General features: G+C 53.0%; 1 protein-coding gene across 5 annotated transcripts in view; it reads right to left on the bottom strand.

Moving 5' to 3' along the window:
* Positions 1-24,362, bottom strand: part of RAP1GAP2 (RAP1 GTPase activating protein 2) — a 52,628-nt gene that overhangs the window by 27,289 nt on the left and 977 nt on the right. For 4 of the 5 annotated variants that reach the window (XM_071574789.1, XM_071574790.1, XM_071574788.1 and 1 more), the window contains exon 1: positions 2,392-2,529. In XM_071574789.1, the coding sequence (XP_071430890.1) occupies positions 2,392-2,495 (104 nt within the window). In that variant the 5' untranslated portion in view covers positions 2,496-2,529. Of the gene's footprint in view, positions 1-2,391; positions 2,530-15,141; positions 15,178-24,362 lie in introns of those variants that run through there. The other variant, XM_071574791.1, reaches the window with a different exon arrangement.

A 24,362-nucleotide genomic window follows, 5' to 3' on the forward strand; every position in this document is an offset into this window, starting at 1 on the left:
GCCCCACACAGAGGCACCCACCCACCAGCTTTACTCCACGAGAGGACAGCCACCATCACATCACCACACTTGCAAGTGGGACATTCAGGAAAACTCATTTAGATGTAAATACAGTGCAAAATTCCAGGTTTCCAAATCAGAACAGGTGCTAGGAGGAGCCCACAGCAGTAGCCACCTCCCAGGCCTCCCTGCTGCTCCTCTCCAGCTCAGGTGCGCAGGGGAGGGAGAGGTGGCAGATTGTAGGTGGACAGGCATCACTCAGCTCTGCGAGTGGAGCCTGGTGAAGATGGTGTGTTGAGCTGCACTTTGCTGGGTTGCTAACAAGAAAGGGACATGGGCCACCAGGGACTCCACAGCTGCCACTGATCCTGCCAGGCTTGCATATGGCTCATGGAAAGCGAAATTCAACTGCAAATGCAGAACAAAGACTGAATGTAGGAGGAGAAAAAAAGCAAATAGGAGCAGGTGGAAGAACTGAGTCCCTTTTGACGATGCCGCTAGCAGTCCCTTCCTTTTCCTGCAGATTATGTCACTTTGATGGCCCTGGTAGCTTGCATAAGATGAAGCAACCACCATAAAGCACTGCTTGAATTCTTGCAATCACTCCCATGGAGGCTTCTCAGTCCATAGCAGACAGGAAAAAACCTCCTCAGGGTCTTGTTCTCTCTTTGAGATGTCTATGTGGTTCTTGTGTTCAATAAACCCCACAGCAAGAACTGCACTGAGACAGTTTGTGCACAACATGATGCTGGGGGGAAAAGTAAAAAGGAAAACCAGACTTGCACCTCACAGAGCAGATTCCTGTGCGAGTTCAGAGCCAAAGGGGTTTTTTTCAGCCCTCCAGAGTCATGCTGAGGTCATTCACAGAAATCTGGTACCTGGGGGAAAGACAGCTCTTTGGAAAAGTCTTGTTTGGTGTGATTGGTAAAGCGGTCCCTGGCCTCAAGGCAAACACGGGATGGCCAACAGGTTTCAGTGGGAACAACATCCAGAGAAGGATTTGGACCCCTGCTGGCAGCACGCACCTCCCCGGCACTCTGACACTCCCCACACACAGCACCTTAAAGTGGGAGAGGAGACTACAGGCCATCTCCCCAATCAGCCAGCCCCTCCAAAACTTGCCTATAGCTGAAACCCATGATCCATGGGCAGAGCTATGTCAGAGGTGGGCCTGGGCTAAGCAAGACAAAACCCAGCTGGTCATCTTTGATGATCTACGTAAAACCCCAGCAAGAAAGAAGAAAATATCTCAAAACAACAGTGACACACGAACTCCCTAGGAAGGCCACTCATCAGTCATTAAAGCATCACTGAAAACCTGCTCCCAAGGGCACCAGCTGTCCAAGGCAAAGTCTCTACAGCAAAAGCACTGAAAAATGGGGTATGGACCTGCAACTCACCACTTGGCGGTGGACAAAAAGCTTCATCCCCAGTTGCCTTATTCTGATTTTTCATGCTTATAGATTAGGGAATGGGAGGATACTTTACAATAAAGATTCCAAATAATCAATTCTTCATTCATATGTGGTTTTGATATAAAATCACAAATTGAACCAAGAAAAAAGAAACAAGCAAAAACTCCCTAGGTCTGCAGCAGTGCCCACATCACTTTCACCCCAAACCAGAGGTACACACCCTGTGAGGTTCGGGTGCATATTTCTGACTATTTTTAACACCGAAGTTGCCAGAGCAGTACAGTCCTGGAGGAGAGAACTCCCTGCCCGGGGCAGCCTGCACAGATCAGCACTGGGTCAATCTCTGATGCCAACAGCAACTCCCGTGCGGAGCCGGGGAAGCAGAGCCCGAGGAGCAGATGCCAGCTCGCACAGTGCTGCAAACAGGCCATTTCGTACGGCACAAAGTTGAACACGAAGTACGGCCCGTGGCTTCGGCAATGAAAGATGAAACCATTTGTCAGCTGTTCCCGAAGCAGACAAAGCTGCGGAGCCGAGTTCCAGCAGTTCTGCCTGTACGGGAGCCCTGAGGATCGCGCTGGTCCTCCGGGTCTGCAGCAGCAGCGGGTGTCGGAGCTAACCCGGCTCGAGGAGGCTGGAATGCAGCCCCATACACATATGCACGGACTCGCGCCCCGAGCGGGTCATGGTTATCCCCGTGTCCGGCTCTCGGTACCGCTGCGAGCACGCAGGGCGCCCTTTGAGCGGGCCACTGTTCTCCCGGTTCCCGTTGTCTGTTCCCGGTACCGCTGCCGGCACACAGCGCACACGGCGAGCAGGTCACGGCTATCCCGGTACCGCCGTCAGCACACACCGCCCAGAAGCTCCATCCGCCGCTTCCGCCGCCGGCCCCGAACCCCCACGCAACCCCCACGGAGCCCCCAGGTTCCGCTCGGCCGCGGGTACCGAGCGCTCCCCGGTTCCCCCGCGGTGTCACCTTCTCTCGCTGCTCTGCCGGGAGCGGTGCAGAAGCCCGATCAGCACCACGGCCGCCCGCACTCCCGCGCGCCGGGACCGCGTCCTGCCGCCCGCCCGGGACATCGCGCTGCCGCCGCCGCCGCCGACCGAGCACCGGCACCGGCGGGGGCGGCGGCGCGTCCACGGTCGCGACCGCCCCCGCCCCGCGCCGCCCCGCGCGCGCTCCGCGCGCTCCCCGCGCCGCCGGTAACGAGCGCGGGACCCGTAACGGAGCCCCGCAGGGAGCGGCTGAGGAATGGCGGCAGCTCCGCTCCCCTGACCCCTCGGGCTGTGCGTTTGTGTCCTCGCACACCCCCGGACACCCCCGGCCCGGCTCTGCGGGGCAAGCGGGGCTCTGGGCACGGTAAGGGACCAAGGAGCCGACTGCCCGCGGCGGAGCCCCAGGGTCCCTCCCGCTGCCTTGGCTTTCCCGGCACCCACTGCCCTGGCTCCTTAAGCGGGGAAGTGCCAGCACGGCCCCTTCAAACTGCACAGCGGGAGGACTTTCTCCTGCCCCCCAGATGTGTCCCTTACCGCACCAAACCCCCGCGGGAATGCTCCAGCTGGTCCCAGCCTGATCCTGCCATCCCTCTGCCAGGGCCAAGCATCTCTCCCCACTGAGCCCCAGTCTTCAGCTGTGGGACAGCACAGGCCCTACAGCCCGTCCCTCATGCCAGAAGCTGGCACACAGCTCCCGCCAGGAAATGGGAGTTATTTTTTTTATCAAGTAAATGTAAATTATCGACTTCTCACACCTCAGAACCTTTCCTTGGAAGTCTCTGTTGCCGTGGTGATAGAACACCCAGGTCCCTCTGCCCCCCTTGTCTCACCTTCCTTCTCTGCCAGTTTAGTTTTCACAGGAATTAGACACAGGACAAACTACAGCACTTTGAGCAAGCTCCTTGTCTGATGGATGAAAGCACCATCCATGCTGTGTGGGAACATAGATAAGAGCATCCCACCCAGCACAGGATAGGATGCTGACTCCTGCCCAAAGCCCACTAGTGCTCCAACTCCCTGCAGCCCCTCAGAACAGCTGAAACAATCTTCCTGCATTTGGTCAAGCCCATGGAAGCATTCCCCTGGGTGGGTTTAACCAGCTGGACCTTAGAGCAGGGAGGGCAGAACTCCACTGGCAGCAGGGCACTGGGCCATGGGGGCAGATGCTCTGCAAAGTGTCACAGTCGGCCAGTCAGGGCTTTGGGGGGACCCTGCTGCAAACAGGAGCCAGAAGCAGGGGGCATGCACAGGCTACAGGCAAGCACAGCCATCGTCCACTCAAGTGGGACCCGCAGCAGCTCTTAGACAAAGGTGGGAGAACAGCCCCTTGCTTCCCACCCACAGAGCAACAGCCTGGCATGGAGCAGGAGCTGCCTGGAAACCCCCAGCTGGGGCAGTCAATCATTAACAGCACATGGGGCTCCCCTGACAAAGCCTGTAATAAATGTGTTTGCTCAGGAGAAACTGCTCCCAAGAGGTCACAGATCACATCTGGCAGGGAGCAGCCGCTCCTGCTGCCTCCTCCTGCCTGTCACTCTCCTGCCTATCACTGCCCCTCCCCTGCCTGCCATCCGTAAGGAGATCAACATAACCTCAGGACTAGCTATCTCTATCTAAATGTTTCAGCACCATCTCTAATCAGATGGATTCTTTAAAATCAGCAACAAAACCCTCATCATCACCATAATCTCTTTCTATATCCTACTGTAAATCAGATAAAAACAGGCATGATGTTATTTTTGTCAGCATACCACACAAATTCACCCCAGATGAACCAGACAGAGGTTCACTGTCACCACAGCACCCATCCCAACCTACATTGTGCATGTAGAGCTCTCCAGAGAGTCAAGATCCAAACTTAAACTCAAGACCAGTATGATTGTATTTCAGCAGATCTCAAGGTCCCTGGGGAAGCTGAGGCAGCAGCACTTCCAGCAGGCAATTGTCGAGGTCCCCCCTTTCCCACAGGGAAAAGCCCAGCCCATTCTTCAAACACCACAAAATGTGTTTCTGCCTCCTCAGAACAACATTCAATGATGCCAAACTGTGAGCAGTGGTGAGAGAATGAGAGTGGGTAAGAGAATTAAACCTGGGTGCTATGTGCATCCCACAGCAGGGAAGAGTCCTTCACCTGCTTGCCAAGCCTCTCAATAAACTTTTTGGTGGATCAACAGATCTGTTCCTACACAAAATACCTGGCTGCTTCCTTTCAAACAGAAACCATCAGTCTGTCAGAGGTCTCAGGCACAGGAAAAAAAAAAGAAAAAAAAGGAAGAAAGAAATTAGATCACATTTCCCTGCCAAATTATACCAATTCTCCAGCACCTCATTAGCTTCCAGTTAATGGAGGGGGAGGGGGGTTAATTTTAAACCTTTTACCTCTCCCATTAAACAGGCAAATTCAAATTTCATTGAGTCTCTCTCTCTCTGGAGACATTTTCCACGTCTCTCCTCCCCTTTTCCAGACAAGTTAAGTATTAATCTCCCCTTGGTTTATGCTGAAGTGGCTTTGTATTGATTTTTAAAGATGTTCAATTCTCTCCTATTTGGAAATAGAGAAACACTTTGAGCAGACACGAAGCCAGGTTCCCTCTCCACCCAAACACTGCCCAGCCCACACTGGAAGCAGTTGCTTCTGGACTCATTGCAATTGATCTGTAATTTATAGGCTGAGGGCAAGATAATAGATGGTGAAGAGCTGGAGGAGGGCTGGAGGGCCATTGTTTCTCTTAGGAGGGCAGGATGCTCAGCCCCTGGGCACACAGGTGAAAGGAACTGGGGACCTCCTGCTCTGAAGGACTTCACTTCTGGCTGTGACAAACCTTGCAGAAGCTGCCCTGTGTTTCTTAGGTTTTGCTATCTGGTGGCTGCTCCAGAATGGGGCAGGCAGGATGACAGTGATTCCTGGGATGGCAGATAAGGTGTCACAGCTGGTGCATCTGAAAGCCCCTGCCACTGTCCTGCTAGGGCCAGCACTCTTGAAAGCCCTCCGGACATGCCAAAGGACATCTCCTCAGATATAACACTGCAGCTCAAGATGCTCCAAGTCTTCATCCTTCCTTTAAAAAAAAACAGTATCACCTCTTCAGTGACTAAATGATCTCCAGGGTAAGCAGCTGTCCCTGGTTTATGAAGAAATAAATATCTCTAAAAATGCCCTGACATTTTTGCTTCAGAGAAACAGTTTGGCAGCAGGCTAGGAAGCCTGAGGGGCTGGAGGGAGCACACGGCAGGCTGGGACAATGACACACCGTGATTGATACATCAGCTGGTGGCCGGCTCGCTCGTGCAGAACTTGCCATTTTCTTCTGGACACTTTGTTAAGAAAGAATGATCTGAAAACACCAGACTGGGACAAGACTGAGCTTTCATCTCCAAGAGTACCAAATCTACTGTGAATAAATGACACTTAATATTATTACAAAGCCATACATTTATGTAGTAACTTTGGAGTTTGTGCTGACGCTGCAGTGAGATGAAACTCACCATGGGTGAGAAGCTCATTGACCTTCCTCAGCCACCAACAGGGCATTTCCACCTGTGGAGAACCCAGTCCCATCATTCACACCTGAGCTGCAGGCTCAGCTTTAGTCCAGTGACTCAGGGATCCTTCAGCCAGACCCACAGCACTGCCTCATTAGATGGCGCAGAACACGTCCCTGTCACCTTCTGTGCCTCCCTGTGCAGGAGTTATTTCTGGTTCACTCACTCACGAGGGACAGAGCCAGAAATACATGAGTTATGCCAGGCATTTGCCACAGCCGGGCTGGAGGCAAGGCCAGCCCATCCCTGCAGTGGCTCAGGGGAGCCCAGAGACCTGGCTGGGACCCTTCCCCACTGCCCTGCCCCACTGCCCCAGGCACTCACGCAGGGTCCTGCTGGGCTCTGACTACCACACAAGCATGGGCATCTGCACTGCCCAGGTGGGAGAGCTGGGATGGGGCAGCTGCATCAGCGCTGGGGACTGAGAGCCAGAGAGAAACAAAAGGAGCCGATACAACATGGACTGAAAACCAAAAATAGTAACCATTTCTCTGCAAAGGAGCAGTCACATCCCGATTTCCCTGGCATAGCAGAAATGGATTTGGGAGCTTGCAAACGAGAGAGAAAGAGATTATAGCATTTCAATCGGCACTGCAGGAAGAGGATAAGAGGGCATCCAGTCTTAGAGAAGTATCACAAGGAATAGAGCTTTAGATTACGTTACATCCAGTCCCAAGTAATCTGATTAGAAATTTATTTTATGCCTTCAGTTAGAAAGACATGGAGGAAATCCCAGGAAAACACAGAGCTGGCTCGTCCATGCAGGCAATGAGAGACAGAGCACAAGAAGTTTATCTTCCTAGAAATAGTGTAGGACAGGTGTGACCTGGCAGCAGCCACTGTGGCACCATGTCAACTCCAAGCAACTAAACTGATGTGTGCAGCCCCAGCTCCCACCCCAAACAGTCTGCAAGGCTCCCCACACGTTGTGGTGCCCCAGCACTGGCAGCTCTCTGCACCCCAGCACTGTGGCTCCCATATGGAAGGACAGGGTTGAAGTACAAAGAGAAATTTACCTGTGGAGCTCAGGCAGGAGACCAGGCCACAGGCTTGCCCCTGTCCAGAGCTCATCTCTATCACAAGTGCAGACAAGCATCAACCTTCTGCCTGACCTGGGGCCCACAATGGTCCATCTCCCCAGCACAAAGTCCAGACCTCCCAGGCAATAAGCAGGGAGAGCAGCCAAAGTGACAATGAAAGAACAAAAATGAAAGAACTCTCACTGCAGGAGGAAGGTGAGGTCAGCCAGGTCCTGTCACCCTCCCCTGGGCAGGTGGAGCAGATTGCCAGGTGCACAGCTAAGGAAGGTGCTAGAAGCAGCTCCTCCCTGCACACCCCAGACTGTCCCTGGTCAAGGCCATACAGTCTCCAAAGCATCCCAATGGAATGGCTGATGGCAGCAGAGTGTGCAGGCAATGCCAAGCACTTCATGTGATGGACACACTCAAACAGACCAGCTACACTTTGGTACCAGCTTCAAAGGTGGTAAAGCCAGGCCAAGAACTCCTCCAGCAAAGTCATTGAGGAGCAGTGACCCAGGAGCATCAGTGATGCAGGAGCATCAGTGACAGGAGCCTGGAACACTGATCATGCAATCAACACATGAATAGCAGGTGGTTTTCCAAGACTCATTTATCAAGGAACAAAGCAAGCTGTGGGTACAAGGAGTCTCCTACACACTCCTCTTCAGTCCACTGTGTGCCATTTGAATATGAACCAAACACTATCCCACAATTCCAACAGCCTGAGTGAGACACCTTTGGGCTTTCTCTGCCCAGCAGTGTGGCTGCATGACTGCGATTGGGAGCAGCATCAGCAGCTCCCTCGGGTAACTGTATCATTTCCGATAGTGTAACAAGAACAAAGTAGTCATGGCTATGACAGCAGCACAATTACAGGGAAATTGTGTTCCTGATAATTTGGGGTATTTCTCCCTGTGAACACAGGCTTCCTGAAGAGATGAGCTCCAAGATTTCAGCATCCAATTAAATTAGATCAAATCAGAAGAGGAAATTAGTCTCTACAGCATGAGCAGATCCTCTGAATTTTACTGGTAAATCAGTGAACCAAATGTCACCCTTCATCACTAACATCACTAACAAAGCCAGATTTGGGATGCACAGCTACTAACATGCACCACTCGCCCGACATTTCCAGCATCACCAGCATCCTGCTCAGCCCCTGGTCCTTCCTCCACTCCCCATGCAGAGCAAAGGCCATCCCCGAACCATTATTCCAATCAATCACCACCGGAATCCAGCCAGGAAGCTCAGGACTTTAACTTCAGCTGAGCAATGCCCTTCCCAAGGATGCCACAAGGGATGTGGGAGCAGGGGTTGACCCCAGGCAAAGGCAGGGAGGAGCAGAGTGGGCTCAGGCAGGAGGTTCAGGCTCCCAGGCACTGATTGCCCAGACCAGCGTTGCAGGAAGAGCTGCCCTTTGCCCTTCACGAGCTCTTATCAGTCACAAGCAGGGGAATACTGGGAGAGGTGAGGGGCTGTGTAACTACAGGTAGTGCTGACCTGTGTCTCTGAATCCTGTTGTTAAAGGAAACCACCACCTCAGTCCCATCCCTGCGAGAACCAGTCTTGGAATAAACATCCCAAAGCACTCAGTGACAGCATGGGATGCAGAACAGTGGCAAGAGTCTCACCCTGCACAGCTGAAACCCAGGTTCAGGTTTTGCTAACCTAGCCCCAGAAGCCATGGCACTGCTGGGCACGATGTTGCACAGGTGGGGATGGCACAGGTGGGCTGCAGTGAGTCCTTGCATGAGCAGAGCAAGCAGGAGAGCTGGTGGCTACAAAGGCAGGTGCTGGTGGCAATGCTGGACACACAGGTGGCTCCAGAGGGCTGCTCCTGCTCTGCAGAAGTGCTGATCACATCACGTGAAGAGGAGCCCAGCTGAGCAGAGCATGTAACTGGGCCTCTCTAATCCCTCTGCCCAGTGGCTCCACCATAGCTTGATCTCCAGAGCCTCCACTGCCACAGTGGCACCCCTTGGCCCACCGTGGATGGGTGCTATGTAGGGAGAAACACCTTCTACCTCCAGGCACCCTGGGTGGGGGTGAGGAGTGGTGGTGAGCAACAAGGTGGGGGGTCATCGGTGCATGCAGGGAAAGGTCCCAGGGCAGCAGTCCCAGGGATGCAAGAGGTGGCAGCTGGAGCAGCAGTGCCTGGGTCCCAGCAACTCTCCCAGGAGAACACACCATCTCAATTACCCACCTCCGTCAGACACCTTGTTTGATGTGAGAACATTAAAAGACATATAATTTGTGGAGCTAAAACACAGGAATTATCTCTGACACATCCATACTACAGGGAACGTGCTGAAGTCAATCACACCCAGAAAGGGGTTTCTGTTGCTCTACAGCTTTTTTCTTGCCTCTTGCTTCAGAAAAAAAAGATGGAAAATGAAGTTTTTATCTGGAAACCCACTGTCTTCCTCATCAAATCACTTCATCCTTTGCAACCTCATCAATGATCAGGAACAAGAGATCTGGATCAGCATGTCAGGATTTTGGGAAGTGGGCTCTGCATTCCAAACTGGAGAGAATTAACACCACACTGCTTGTAGGAAGAAAGAGCTGTCGTGGTCCCTGATGTGACACCAGTAACATTTGAGAGGAATGAGCTGGGACAGTGCCTGAAAGGACTGACCTTTTAGACTTCACAGACACTCAAAATGTAGCTCTGACCTATTCAAGTACCTGTCAAGCCTCTACATCTCTCCTGGGTGGTAGCCTGAGATGAGCTATGTTTTTACAGCAGGCTTTGGAAGATGGGAGTTCCTTGAATATTCTATGGATCCAATGCCTGTGTTTGCTCACCAAGTGCAAAACCAGCATCACAAGCCCCACTGGAAATAAAACAGCAGAGATGGAAAAGTGTATTTATAGCCCAGGTCCACAGGCCCTGCTAGCACCAAACCTTCCCATGGCACAGGAATGCTGCTGGGCGCCAGCAGCTGCCCATCCCTGCCGGACCATGGGGCTCACCGGCACTGGGTGGCGGCAGGAAGCCAGGACCCTGCCGATTCGCAGGAAAAATGACAGCCGGCGGGAGTGGTACAGTAATTAACAAAATTATCATCAGGAACAAACCACAGGCTTTGGCAGAGTGCCTGCACAGCCACGCCAGCACTGCCTGCTCTGCTCCAGGCTCCTCAGCTCAGCAGTTGGGGCTGCTCACACTGCCCAAATCGCACCCCAGTGGTGAGCAGGCACATGGCCATGACTGAGGGGAGCCAGTGGGCACAAGGGGAGACCAGCGGGCAGACTGAGTAGGGCAAGAGCCTCTCCAAATCCTGCCTGGGTGAGGCTTGTGACTCCTGCAGACAGCCCTATCCTCCTGCCTCCCAGACATATGGGAGTGAACCTGCAGGCAGACAGGACTTCAATCTCCATGGCCATCAAAGCTCTCTCCACCCATCACAACAATATTTGCCCTCAGAAGGCTGTTCTCTGAGAAGCCGCCCTCCAACTGTCTGCAAACAGCTCCCAGCCTGACAGGCTGTAAACATGGCAGGAGAAAAGATGTATAAACCATCACAGTTTATTAGTCCTGAGACAGAGCTAAAAATAGACCCACGTGGTGCTACTCAGTCCTCTGGGCAGATGTAATTGTGGATAATCTAGCTTTAAATATGGGAAGGCTGTCTAACAGCAACAACAACATTTTAACATATGGACAGGGCGACACACACAAGGACGTGCCGCTGCGCCACCTCCAACGTCACTGGGAAGCAGCACTTGCATCGCCAGCTCCCAGCCCACTGCTTCCTCTCCATAACTGGGCTTTCTCCAGGAATAAACCCTCCCATAAACCCAAATATATACAGCAAGACCCTAAGAGGAAAGCATGGAGTCAAATACCAATGGGGAGCATCGGTGGAGCTGTGCCAGCATCCACTTCCCAAACCTGAAATTTTATATAGCTAAGGCTTACCAGATTAAATGGCTGAAACCCTCCGAGTCCTCAGAGCTGACAGCACCCTTCTCCTCCTGGGAAAGTTTCCTCTGTCCCAAGCAGGCTGTGAGACGTGATGGGAGGATGCTGTGTGGGTGCGGGGCTGGGTGTCTGCAGGCAGCCAGGACGATAACCGCCCTTCCACGAAGAGGGAAGCGCTCTTGCCTGCTCACCAGAGATAGCAGAGAGACACTGGGACTGGCTGGATTTTGTAAATCCCCTGCCAGTCCTGGGGCTGGTCAGGGCAGGATGGACTGCGCCCCTGTCACCATCCCAGCAGGCAACTTGGACAGCAGACGGCGACCGGGGACAGTGGCAGACAGTGCCTGCAGCAGCAGCAGGGACCTGTCACCGTCCCTGGCCATGTGCCTGCAGTTCCTTGGCACTGTGAGGGGCTTCATCCCAGCATGGACCCAGCACAAGACCCACTGCCAACACATGGACTCATTTTGCCTGGCATGCCGTGTCTGGCCACGAGCCTCCAAGCTGCCACAGCCCTGTACTTTAATAGGTGCCCGACTAACACCCATCAAGCACAGGTCCATTGAGAGGCTCAGCCTGGCCTCATTCTGTCCCTCCAGCTCAGCACTGGTTTTAATAGGGTTTAAAGTTCACTCCAAACCCCGGGGCACCCCTCGCACACCTGCCCCACATGTTCAGTCCTTCCCCGGCATGTCCACACCAGAACTGGGATAACCATCCCCTGGCACTCTTGCAGGCAGGATCACTGCTGGGGGTCCCATCAGGCTCTAGAGCTGGGATAACCATCCCTAGGCATGTCAGCAGGTGGGGGGTCACTGCTGGAGTTTCCACTGGGCTGGCTCCAGGCTCAGCAGACCCAGAGAGGAGCAGTTCCAAAGCAAGGGAGCCCGCCTGCCTCCCTGTGAGCTGCCGTAGTTTTGATAGAGTTTCCTTTGCATGTGTTACTCCAGCTAAGCATAATTGAAAAACATATATTTGCATGCAATTATCCATTTATAAAGTGCTAATAAGTCAAAGGAATTTACTTAGATGCAATCTGCTTGCCAGACCTTGTCCTCACAGGACCCAAGTGCAAACCTCCAAGATTAGTGCAATAGTCAGTGCAGCCCTCGCCAAAAAGCTACATCATTCCCACATCTTCCCATTAACTCAGCTCCAGCCCATCAAATATTAAAGAGCCTCAAGCCTGGACACAGCTCGTTTTACGAAGGTCAAGTAAATCTTTCAACTCTTCCCACCTTCATCTTCCTGCTCCCACCAGCGGAGGAGCATCACATGCTCTTTCATGTGAGTTCTGACTGCACACATGCTGACTCCCAGTAATTGCTGTACATGGCTCTTCCATTCCATGGAGACATGATTATTTCAGTGCTATTTTTTCTTTATAAGGCTAAAGGAAGAGGTGACTCTTCACCCGAAGGAGGAAATTTTTTACTCATTCTTTTTTGTTAAATACTCCACGGTTTCTCAGTACATCCCATCAATACCAGTGAGCAAATAACCAGAGTGCAGAGGCTGGAGAGACAGCAGCAGGCAGAGGCTGGTGAACCCCCTGCAGGACACCACTCTGCCAGCTTGTTCCAGAAAGGAGGAGGAATGAGGCTCCCCCAGAACAGCCCTCAGCCACATGAGAGTGGAGTGTGTCCCAGCTCCCCAGAACAGCCCATGGCTCCCCATGGCAGCCAGAGGCTCAGCTTCCTTCTGTCCCAGGACAGTGGATTCCAGAGCCAGGGCTGGTCTGTGGCCAGGGCATTTTCAAACCCAAGTGGTGGCACAGGGCATGCCAACTCCTGGCTGGGTGCCCAAGCTCTCTTCTGCCCAATGGCCATGGCCATGGCACAGGTCCCAGGGAGAGAGTCAGACTCAAACTCACCAGAACTTCCTGGGCATTTCAGAGGCCCAGCAGCAAGCATGGCCACTTGACAGCAGCTGCACAGGGATGCTTGGATCTTCTGCAGCACCTTCCCTGCTCAAGTGCCGCAATGGCACGTCTGTCAGCACACATCACTCGATGGGTCAGCCAAGCCCCTGCCTGTGATGCCAGGGCTCTCCACCCATCACCTCCCATTTCACAGTGTCTACTCATGCTGTCCAGTCCCTCCTATGGTTGCCATAGGAACAAATGAAACCCAAACTGAAGAAGAAAAAGAAGAGACAGGCAAAGGGAAAACTGCTTTGATGCTCCAGTGCCACCTGCGTGGGCGAGTTTATCCTGATGGAGGTCAGGCAGGGATTGCCCTGCATCCTGGTGCCTCGCTCAGCCCTCCCCCTGACACACTCCATCCTCACCAAAACACCAAATTTGAGGGACTACATCCACCACTGCACACTGCCATGTTTCTGAGAGTCAGTGTTGATGTTTGCAGCAGCACGAGACTCCCTGAGGTGCTCCCAGGGCATGTAGAAAGCGGCTTAGATTTTTGTTAATAACTTATACAGGGAAAGAAAATTGCTCTTGCCTCATGCCTCCATGTTGTGGGTTAAGCCAGGACACTCAGCCAGAGGCTGCAGCAATAACAAGAGGGTGCTAGAAAACCAAAACTTTGGGTTTATTATATTTTTATAACTTTGAAAGCTTTTACCAGTATCAAACGTGGCTGGGACCCAATTACAGAACCACTTAATGAAGCAACCTCCCCACAGACCAGAAGCATTACAGGGCAGTGGGAAGCAATAGCTGCAAAGGGCTATTAAAAGCTCCAAGGAAACTCTCTCCACTGGCCAGGGCAGAAGCAGAAAGAGGGAGAGAGAAATGTGGACTCAGACCCTCATGTGCGCAGGCAGGAGCATGGCAGCATATCCACAGCACTGCCACAATGTTCCAAGTGTGGCACTAGTTGCCTGGCACAGAGTAGGGACAGGAGGGTACATGGGGTTTCTGCAGCAGAACTGCTGCACCAGGCCTGGAAAAAAATCAGGGCACAGTGTGTGGCACAATACAAGGAGCAACTCAGTCCTTCTGAGCTTCACAGGAAAAGAAAAGTCTGCAGAGAATTCCCTCCACTCCCCAAAGCATTAAACATTGATTTAAACTTCTCATTAGTTCAGCACAACCTGAGCAATGAGCTTAGCACCAATGATTCTGCTGTGCCATTTACAATGGGCATTTGCTGGCTCGTTCAGGCAGCCGCTCCCCCAGGCTTTCCAGATACTTTTCCATTAATGAATAATTTGCACAAGTAATGATTATAGAGAGAAACTGCATGAGCTGTCACCCTACACATTGCCCGGAGCCCAGGGGAGACTTGGGCAGAATATTTCTGTATCAGCACAGGGTGAAGCTTATAGTGCTGAAGCTGCCTGTGTGCTCTCCATGGAGAACCCCTGACCTGGGGAGCTTATTGGGAATCCAGAAGAGGGAAGGATGCACCTCAGGGGGAGGGAAGGGAAGGGATTGGTGCCCCAGACATGCAGCTGGGAGGACAAAGCTGGTGGGAACAGGAAGCAGGTCCCAGACAACCACTCGAGCTGGGGGAGGAGAGAGCATCGGTGCTTCCATTCCCAGACCTTCCTCACCTGCTCTTCCCCATCAGCCAATGACATTTCCCAGCAGGAGCAGTGACCCCATATGCCTTGCTCCACCACAACGCAAGACCTGGCCCAGCCCCTGTCTTCCCAAAGTGCCACAGTCCACACCAACATTGTCCAACAAGTCTGTAGCTAATCTGGGATGGACCCACCAAGCAATACTGCCAGTCCACAGACCCTCGTGGGCCACAGCTACATCTCCACCCTCTCCAGAGTAGCGCTGAGTGTTCCTCAGCAGCATGAGAGAGGAGCTGGGTTATGGGCACTCACTCTCCCACTGACACCGACCCCCTCTCCAGACTACCTTACTGAAAAACAAAATATGAAACTTCCAGACTGCACTGGATTTACACCCAGAAGCTCATTACCAGCCTGTCCCGCTGATTGCCACCTCCACTACACCCAAGGCAGAGGCGGTGCCCTGTGAGTTGGCACCCTGTGAGTTGGCCTGTGCACATCTCATCCCACTGATCTCATAGCAATCGTGTCACTGTATTATCTCTCAGTGCCTGATGCACCTTAGAGTTTTAGTAGATCAGGCTACGGGACATGCACCAAGCACGTGCCCTGGAATGGGTGGACATGGCTGGACTCCACTGCGCCAGCTGGAACCCAGATCCCAGGAAAGCATATTCCACACACAGACCTAGCTCCCAGCACTACACATTTCACATAAAATCACTATGCAAGAGAAGAGCCAGGTACTCACTTGATCTTCAGGCTGGCCAGCATTGTCTTGTCGATCCTGGGGAGAGAACAAAGGAGAGCATTACTGAGGGCACAGGGCTGCAGACATAGCTGGATGGCTGGGGTGCTGGAGGCTGCTGCCAAATCCAACCTCAGCATCTCCTTCAGAGGTGCCAGTGTTCTGGCTGACATGACAGTCACCACTGAAAGACTTCATTAGGAAACAAATTCAGCCATAATTTAACCCAAAGTGAAGCTTGGCAGCAAGCAAGACAGGACCACCCCAGTTCTTTCCTGGTGGTGACCAGCACAGAACTGCTGCCTCCCCACATGGAATGCCGAAGGTGAGCTGGGCAGCAGAGGAGGACATAACCATGTCCTGGCTATCTCCAAAGCACAGCTCCCATAAAACATGTATTTACACATGATGGACCTGTGACAGACCTGACACACTGGGAAGATCCCACCAAACCCCACAAATGTGACCCTGCCTGGGGCAGACAGAGTACAGAGTAGCCCCAGTGCCTGCTGGCTTACACAGGACCAGGAGGCCCAGTTGATTCACTCATTTCCTTGGCACCATTAATGAGTGCCCATCTCCACAGAATCATTATGGTTAGAGTAATATTAATATTAATTAATGCAAGTCATAGTAATGTCTCAAAATGCAAAACAATGTCTTTTGGCAGTCATTGCAAATGATCTGTTATCTGCCACATGGAAGCAATTCCACATCTCAAAAGAGACCAAACAGCAAAAAGAGCACCCCGACCCCCTCTTGTTTTGTGTCGTGATCACAAAGGAAACACAGCTTCCCCTCCACTCACAGCTTTACCTTCACCATCCCACAGCTGGGCTCTGCTGTCACGAGGTGGCTGCACCCGCAGGTGACACAGCAGGGCCAGGTCCCCAGCACGCTGTACCACAAGCTGAGTCTGACAGGGACAAGGAAAGAGGCACCATCACCCTTCCCACGGTCCCTCTGTTGCACCACCATTGCACTCCTAAAACTCCACAGCCACAGGAGCTCTATTCCAGGCATTTCCCCAAACACCAGCTCCCATTCTCTACGCCCTGGAAAGACAGCATGCTGCTGTTCTTAAAAATAGACCTAGGGCACCTGCTATTGTCATGTTATACCTAACAAACCTGCCCAGACCTTGTTGATCATTAAATCAGGTTGAACATCAGAATGTGCTGGGAGGCAAAGCTGTTCCTAAACTTGTTGGGAGGTGCAAAGGGTCTCAGGGACAGTGGGTGGATGGGGCAGCTCCTGTGGGACCGGTGCCCAAGTGGAGGCTGCATGAGTGGCTCCATCTGGAACTATGGGAAGAAAAACCAGTTGTTATTCGGCCTCTTAGAGAGAGAAGAAAAAAAGACAAAAAAAAAAAGAAACACACAGGAAAGAAACTCCTCTGCTAGGGTAACCGCAGTTGCACTATGACTGTGAAAGCCGTTTGTCTGCCCTGCCCTGCCCTACTCCCAAGGAGGTGAAGTGAAACACCCCATGCCTGTGCACTGGTACAGTCCTGGGACTACCTGGCCCTGGGCAGCACCGGGTCCCGAGGCAGAACGCAATGGCTTTGCTCACCATGTGCATCCCTACAGCCAAAGTGAGGACACAAGTAAGGACACTGCATCTGCCCCCCAAGACAAGTGGGCTGCTCTGGGACCTCGCCTGTAGCAGATGCAGCCGGCGGAGAGCAAAAAAACCCAAAACATTTCTAGCCCAGCAGAGGTTGGAAATAGCAAGTGCAGCCACAGCGAGAAGTGGCTGGGTGTGCCCGGCCATCTCAAACCCGGCCCCACAGGAAGGGTGGGTGCGCTGGGACCGTGAGAAGATGTAGGTGCAGGTATAGGGCTGTAGCAAGTCCCTTTTTTCCCATAAACGCCCACGGAAGGGCTCTCCTGGATGCTCACAGGAGCATTTTACCCAAGGACACGGGTAGATGTGCACCGACCCCCATGAGCACTCCCCTGGCAGCACATGAAGAATGGGGCTCCTTCGCCCGCACTCCCAGCCTGGATCTCTCACCATGCAGACACCGGCGCTGGTGTTTAAAGGAAAGCCCATGCCCTGTTCCCTCCAGCCCTGACTGTGATGGTGGCACAGCCCAGCCAGCAGCCGGCACAGCAACCAACAGACAGTGCAGCCCCTCCGCAGCCGACACAGCCCCTCCCACCAGCCAGCACAGCCCCCTCTCTCATCAGCATTTCCGAGGGACTCTCCAGATCGCCGTTGTCTTTTTCCTGCAACGGCCAAAGCACAGCAGAAAAACAACAGAATAAAGCGCAGCTGCCCCTGAACGCCTCTGCCGAAGCGGGATCACGGCTCTGCTCCGCCGCAGCGGGAAACTCCTGGGATGCCCCCAACGCAGTCAAGGGTCCCAGAGCCACTGCTCCCAACAGAGACTGTGGGGCAGAGCTGTTCAAAAGCACATAGCTTATTTGTACAGTTTATCCAAGTGCACCCTTCCTGTTTGTATGCTTGGTTTCAGCGAGGCGTGCGCTCAGTCCCAGGGGACTCTGCTGAAAGCCTCGGCGCGCCGCCTGCCCTCCCACAGACCTCGCAGTTACTCAGCATTTCCCCCAGCCGGACTCAGGCAGCTCCAACCCCACGGCACCACATTTCTGCACAAAGCCCTGGGGCTGCTATTGCCCAGTCCCGGCCCCTACATCTGTTGCAGAACAACTCTGTGCCCCAAACACCCAACACCATTACAGCGTCACCAACTGGGCCAGAAGTTCCCAAGGGCTGATCACAACCATGCAGCACAGACTTGGAATGTGCATAAAACACCTTGGAGAGGGGATCTGGAGGGAGGGCACAGAGACAACAGTGCCGTTTTCTCAAGCTATTTCCCTACAGATCAACACTTCTCGGAGGGAAGGTACAGGAGCAAACAGTCCTGCTGAACTCAGGGTGCAGGCAAAAGCTGTGGTGCTCTGCTGAAGACAGACAAAGCAGGAATGACTCACGGAGGTGCCAGTGGTGCCAGGAACCTGTCATGGACCAGGTGGGACCTTGTTGCATACCACAACGTGCCAAAGGTGGCTGTAAGCATGGCTGCCCGGGCACAAGAGGAGCAGGCAGCGGGCGCTCAGCAGCAAGAGAATGGTGCAGGGGCACAGAAACTCCTGTAAATGACATGCCCAGAGGAACCCACTATGAACTCCAGAGGAGGTCCCCTCACTGTTTGGCACTTGCAAGGCTCACAGGGCTTTGCTGGGTTGACGTTGTGCCAGGCTTCCTGCAAGCACAGGGGAAAGAAGGTCCTTCCCAATACCCACATGCTTGTGTTGGCACAGGGCTGTGGGAAGGGCACTGCCATGAGGGCACCCTATTGCAGCGCATGGTGCTTCCTCCTCTGAAGCCGCAGGGGGAAGAAAAGCTCCTCACATGGCTCCCAGCAGTGAGGGAGGGAGGGAAAGGGAAGGCACCCACCAGCCGTATCCGCCGAAGGAGACGCTGCGCTTCCTCTGGAACATGGTGGTGGCTCGCTGCTGCCTGGGCGCTGTGGCCACCGGGGCAGCAGTGATGGGGCAGTGGTACCCGTGTGCCAGCCGTGCAGGGGACGGCCACGGTGGCGCTTCCTGACGGCGTCAGGGCTCTGTGCTGGGGCGGGGGGTACCCCGGCACCTCCCGGTCAGCTGCCCCCAGTGCAGCAGCGCATGCACACACAAACACCACAAAAAAAGTCATTTCCTTTTCTTTTCGTGGCCACAGGCTTTTCGCAACCTCACACCAAAAATATCGTATTTCTCCTAAAGGCAGGAGCCACTGGCAGTGCTGTGTGGGCAGCAGGGCTGAGCCATGGGCACGGTGTCACCTACAAAAATCATGCCCTGAGGCTGCCCCAGCCACCAAGACCCAATCCAGAGGGTCACTGGTGGCAGCGCAGTGATCTGCCCCTTCCTCTCTGCCCCCAAAATGGTCGGGCTGTAGTCATAGCACAAGGTTGGCTCCCTGGCAGGGGCAACCTCCAGCCACCCTTCCAGTGCCCTTCAGGGGACATCATATTAGAGGCATCAAACCTCAGTAAGCAAAAACCCCATTATCTCATCTCTCATGGCAAACAAATCCCACTGCCCTAGAGCATGGCAAGCCATCTTCCACCAGCTCCCACACAGCTGCCTCCAGCACACAAGTTTTCCCTCCTCTGGTTCCCCAGCAGCTCTGAAAAGCTGAAGTGGCATCTACAGCCTGACTACCACCCAAACCCCCACCATCCTTTAACAGCCAGGCTTCAGAAGTCCCATGGAAATGGAAATGCTGACCTCTAGCTGGGTATGAGCTCTCATCCATCTCAAATCCCAAGAAAGCAGATGCTGTTCCCTGCACCAGGCTTTAGGCTTTGAAGGGCACAGCAGAGCAGTGGGGAAGTGAGCCCAGTTCCAGTGGTGGGCATGGTGCCCAGGTGTCCTCACACCTTCCACTTCCCCAAACCAGCCACAAGTGCACACCTGCACCCACTAAGGGCTGGGCTACACTGGGGGATCACCCTCCACTAGTCAAAGCGAGGAGGAAGGGTGGGAACCCTGAGCACCCCTCAGCAATCGAGGGGCCAGGGGAGCTGCACTTTCCTGAGGCCACAGTGCGACACCAGAGCAAAGCCTGGCACCACAGCCAGGAGGAGATGAGCTGCTCAGCCACCCATCATCCACCATGCTCACAGGGTCCAGGAGCCCAGAGCTCACATCCCAAAGGCATCTCAAAAGCCAGCAAAAGTCTGACTGTCAAGGTCTGACCAGGTCGGCTATGGAACACTCACCTCCTACCTCGGTGATCCAAACCAATGTCTGGTGCAGACATACAGCATCCCTTTGCCCTGGCCCTCCAGGCAGTGCTGGCTCCGGGGACTGAGGCAGCTCTAGCCCAACGCTTTCATCCAAGCACCCAAAAGCTTTAAATTGAGAGACATTTGGATTCTGTCTGATGTGTGAAAGAAAGGGGCGGGGGATGGGGCGGTGTGGGTACAGGGAGCTGGAGAGAGAAATCACTCAACTCCTGGGAAAAAACTTGGATTGAAATCCAGCTATTTCAACTCCTACTTTTCTGCCCACAGCCTTAAAAGGATGAAATGATAGAAATTCTTTGCATTTTAGAGCTCTTAAGGACATTATTTAAAAAAATAAAAAAGCTGCAGGTTTTGCAGCCATAATTCAGGTACCACAAAGCATCTGGAGCAGACATTTGCTTAGAGCACGTTTGCTCCTGGCCTGCATGATCCATGTCAAAGCTCTACATCAACAGCAGTGTGACATTATCCTCTCTCTTCATCTTCCCCCAGGTCTCATCGTCCTTACACTCATCCCAGCTGATTTTTGCCCATCTCTACTGAGCTGCTCACAATTAACACGCCTGAAAATAAAAACCAGGGAGCTCTCTGCAAGGCCAGACTCTGCTGCACTTTGGAATAACACCCAACACATGCGCTCCAGTGCAGCCCTGCACATGGAGGTGTGGGACAGGGAGTGACAGCAGCTGTGAGAAGCTTTGATATGAGCTGGCACCACATCGGGAACAACTTGGAGAGTCCCAGAGAAGTGTCCAGCTCTCCACTTAGATCTTTGCCCTTGCAGCACCATCAGCACCAGCTACTACATCTTGTTCTGACACTTCAGCCCTGTGTGAATTCCCAGCTGCCAGAGATGACATGGAAGCAGGGACAGTGACAGGGGCACACACAGAAAGGTAGGCCCCAACTCCCCTTTGCCAGGAGGTCTCTGCAGTCAGTAGGTCAGAATCACTCCAGCAGCTCTTCCTCATGTCTCATCTCTGCTAAACACAGAGAGATCACATACCTTCCCCCAGGATTTTGGAGTGCAAGAGGGCAGGACCCTGGTATGGTCACAGGAAAATACCTCCATTTCCCACTGCCCGAGAGGGTGTGGGACAGTCCCCATAGAAACCCACCTTGCCCCACACCAGTGCCCAGGGAAGGGTGGAAGCCTGCTCCCCATCCCTACATGTCTGGCGGCACTCGAGGGCCATGTCAGCCACCCCACATACAGGTGACAAACTACATTTGTACCAGGTAAAGACCAAAAACATACCATGGAGGCAGCTCCAGCTCCCCCGAGGCCACCAGTCTCCCTTGCTCCTGGGTACACATCATCTCTTGCTTCCAGGTACCACATCACCACCTGCCCAGCACCACCTCGCCTGCATGGGACTGCATCCAGAAATAGTCTCTGCAATGACATTTTCTCACTTCTCCTCTTCCCCCCGAGGTATTTCACACAGTTGGGCTCAAACACAAAAGCGAAAACAACTCCTCCTCCTTTCGGAGTCCACACAGCCAAATCATAACTGAGCAGCCAAAATTAGGGAACAAAGCCCTGGGGGAGGACAGCTCCTCAGTACCATCTGCATCAGTCTAAATTAATATCTCTCAGGGACCTCTGCCAGAACCAGGATCCCATCACTCCAACCCAACCCAGTGAACAGCTTCAGCCCACTGGGAATGGGCTGCCACACCACTCGTGACACCTCAGAGCAGGATGGTGCTCAGGAAGGTCAGGATAATCCTTTCCTTTGTTACTGGCGTTAAGAGACTGATTACATCATTAGTGCTTTAATATCACCTGCGGCACTCTGAGGGCATTCAGATTCCTATTATGATTCTAAGGAAGGTTGTGGGTACCCAGAAATATTAGATTTTGTCCTGGCAGGAAGAACACACTGTGCACATCATCAGAGCAAAGGACAACAGTGTCTGAATTAACTCTGACTCAGTCCATGAAATATCATGAAATATTTTTAACACCGTTTTCTCCCCCTTTTGTTGCTGCTAAAGTGAAAAGTCAGTGTCTTAAATGCAAGCTCCCCACAAAGCCCAGCTTGTTCTCAGAGTTGACTCTTTACCACCCAACAGCCTCAGGTCAGTGGCACTCACAGGCCATCACAGCACTCCCTCAGCCACTACGCTGGGGAGGGGACACTGCGTGTCACCCAAGAGGAGAGCTTTAGCCAAAGAACAGGAAAGCTGAGGAGAGCTTCCAGATAAACCTTCCTGAGACCAGGGTCATGCACAGCCCACTCTACAAACAACACTCCATCTCCTCTTCCACATCCTTGAGGAATCATTAATGGCTCATGGACTCATCCTTACATCCAAGGCAACCTGATCCCTCCTGCTCAGTTCTATGAAAACAGCTGGAAAACAAATCCTGGAGGAAGCCACCACTCAACCTGCAAAACATCACTTCTCAGACAGTAGTAACAGAGGGGTACATGCAGGTATGGCACCACCAGCACTCCCAGCAGTCTAGAGACTGCCCAGCACTAAGGAGGTCCCCACACCCAGGTGACCACAGCACGGAGGAGGGGAACCCAGGAAAGCAACAGGTGCCAGCTGAGCCACCCCTCAGCACTGACCAGGTGCCTGTGCCCCCCTAAAACCCCACTGGTTTCTCTCAGCATCACATGACCCAGCTCTTTGCCGCAGAAAGACACAGATTGTGTCTCATCACAGGCCTGTGCACAGAAACTCATCATACAGGCTCATTGAATTCTTCTCAACCCATTGTGAATTTAACACACAGAGTTGCTTGTTTTCTCAAGTCCACCCATTTTAGAGCCCTGTCTTGCTAGTGAGGGCATGAAATTTGCTGCAGAGATTCGCTCAAGGAAAAGCCTGTTCAAGCACACAAATTTTCTGTGCCTGTTTTCCCCACCTCTTCCAACGATCCCCTTCCCATGCAAGTGGAGCCCAAGGGAGGATGCTTCAGGGGAGCAGCAGAGGCTCGCATCCACATGCACTGTGTCTCTCCAGGACCCCGCAGGAAGGTTGTTCTGTGCCTCCATACAATGCCCATGAGGGTGCCAGGCTCAGGATGTTCCAGAGACAGGGAAGGCATCGCTGCTTCCACCATGCTCCCTGCTATTCCCAGGGCATCCTTGCTGCAGGCAGGCAAGCGGCTGCCATGCCAGCACCAGGTCCCTGGGCACTGTCACCATGGCTACCTGCACATCCGCCGCGCATCCCACACCACCGTCCTCAGTCCCCACTGCACTGAGGAGCAGGAGCTCATCACCCGCTTGCCCAGGCACTGCAGGGACTGGTGGAGGAAGGATGCACTGGGGCAAACCTCCCAAAAGCCCATTCCCAGTGGCAGGCAGGCACTGGCAGCTGCGACAAGAACCAGAGAGCATTTGGCCCAATTTGCACAACAAACAAGGTGGAGGGGTGGAGTGGGGGGATGACTGCAGCCAATGAAGGAATGGTGGAGAGACAGAAAAAGAACAGCTTAAACTAAAAACCAGGGCTGGGAAAATGTGGGGGCGGGAGGAAAGCATGGGAATGAGAGAGACCTGAACATGATTTGGCTGGAAATTAGGAGGTTTCTAATAATCTTCAATACAAACATTCTCTGGAACAGTTTCCTAATAACAGAAGTAAAGGAACAAAAAATAAAAAACAAACCTAAACCTAAGTAAGGCTCAGCACGTTTGTGAAGACATTACATGACATGGTAAAGACTAGTGTGAGGTGTCCCTGTCTGTGACATGGGGGTTGGAACTGGTTGATCTTTACGGTCCCTTCAACCCAAACCATTCTGTAATTTTATCGTGCCTGCAGCAGTAGGGCACTGGGCTCACTGACCTAATGCATACCTTCACACCTTCCTCTGACAGAGGCTGTTCCTCCCACTGCCCCATGTTCTGTGCCCTGGCTTCAGCAACAGACAGGGAATCTGCACGGGTGGTTCCCTCTGAATGTTGCAAACAAGGCACACAGGGCTCGGACTTGAGCTTTTCCAAATCCTGCTATCTCTTGCCAACATCACCTAGATTTTTTCCACCATTTTGGGTTGTTTTTGCAAGAGCCAAACTAGACTGAAATCAGAGTTAAGAAACACTCATTCTGTTTTGGCATCCAACTTGTAGACAGATGTTAACTTGAAGCAGGGATACATCCACTGCCATGAAATTGCAAAGAGGTCTGGGGTGAATGAGCTGTTTTTAGCTCCTGGAAAAAATTTCTCTTCTCCTGTTGCTGCTGAAGTCCTGTTTCTGTTTCCAAAGCAGCTGCTAACAACAACCAGAGCATCTGACCAGGTACACAACAGGCAATAGCAGGACAGGCACCCTTTGAGCAGCATCCAGGACTCTGCTACCATACAGATATGCTTAGGGATGAAGGGCAGGAAGGATGATAAAACAAACAAGCAAAGAAAAAGGCGGTCTTGCTGCTATGGTTATCATCTTCTGTGGGAGGAACCAGCAGCAGAGGGAGA

This window comes from Pithys albifrons, chromosome 21 (genome assembly GCF_047495875.1).
Source record: "Pithys albifrons albifrons isolate INPA30051 chromosome 21, PitAlb_v1, whole genome shotgun sequence".
Classification (NCBI taxonomy): Eukaryota; Metazoa; Chordata; class Aves; order Passeriformes; family Thamnophilidae; genus Pithys; species Pithys albifrons.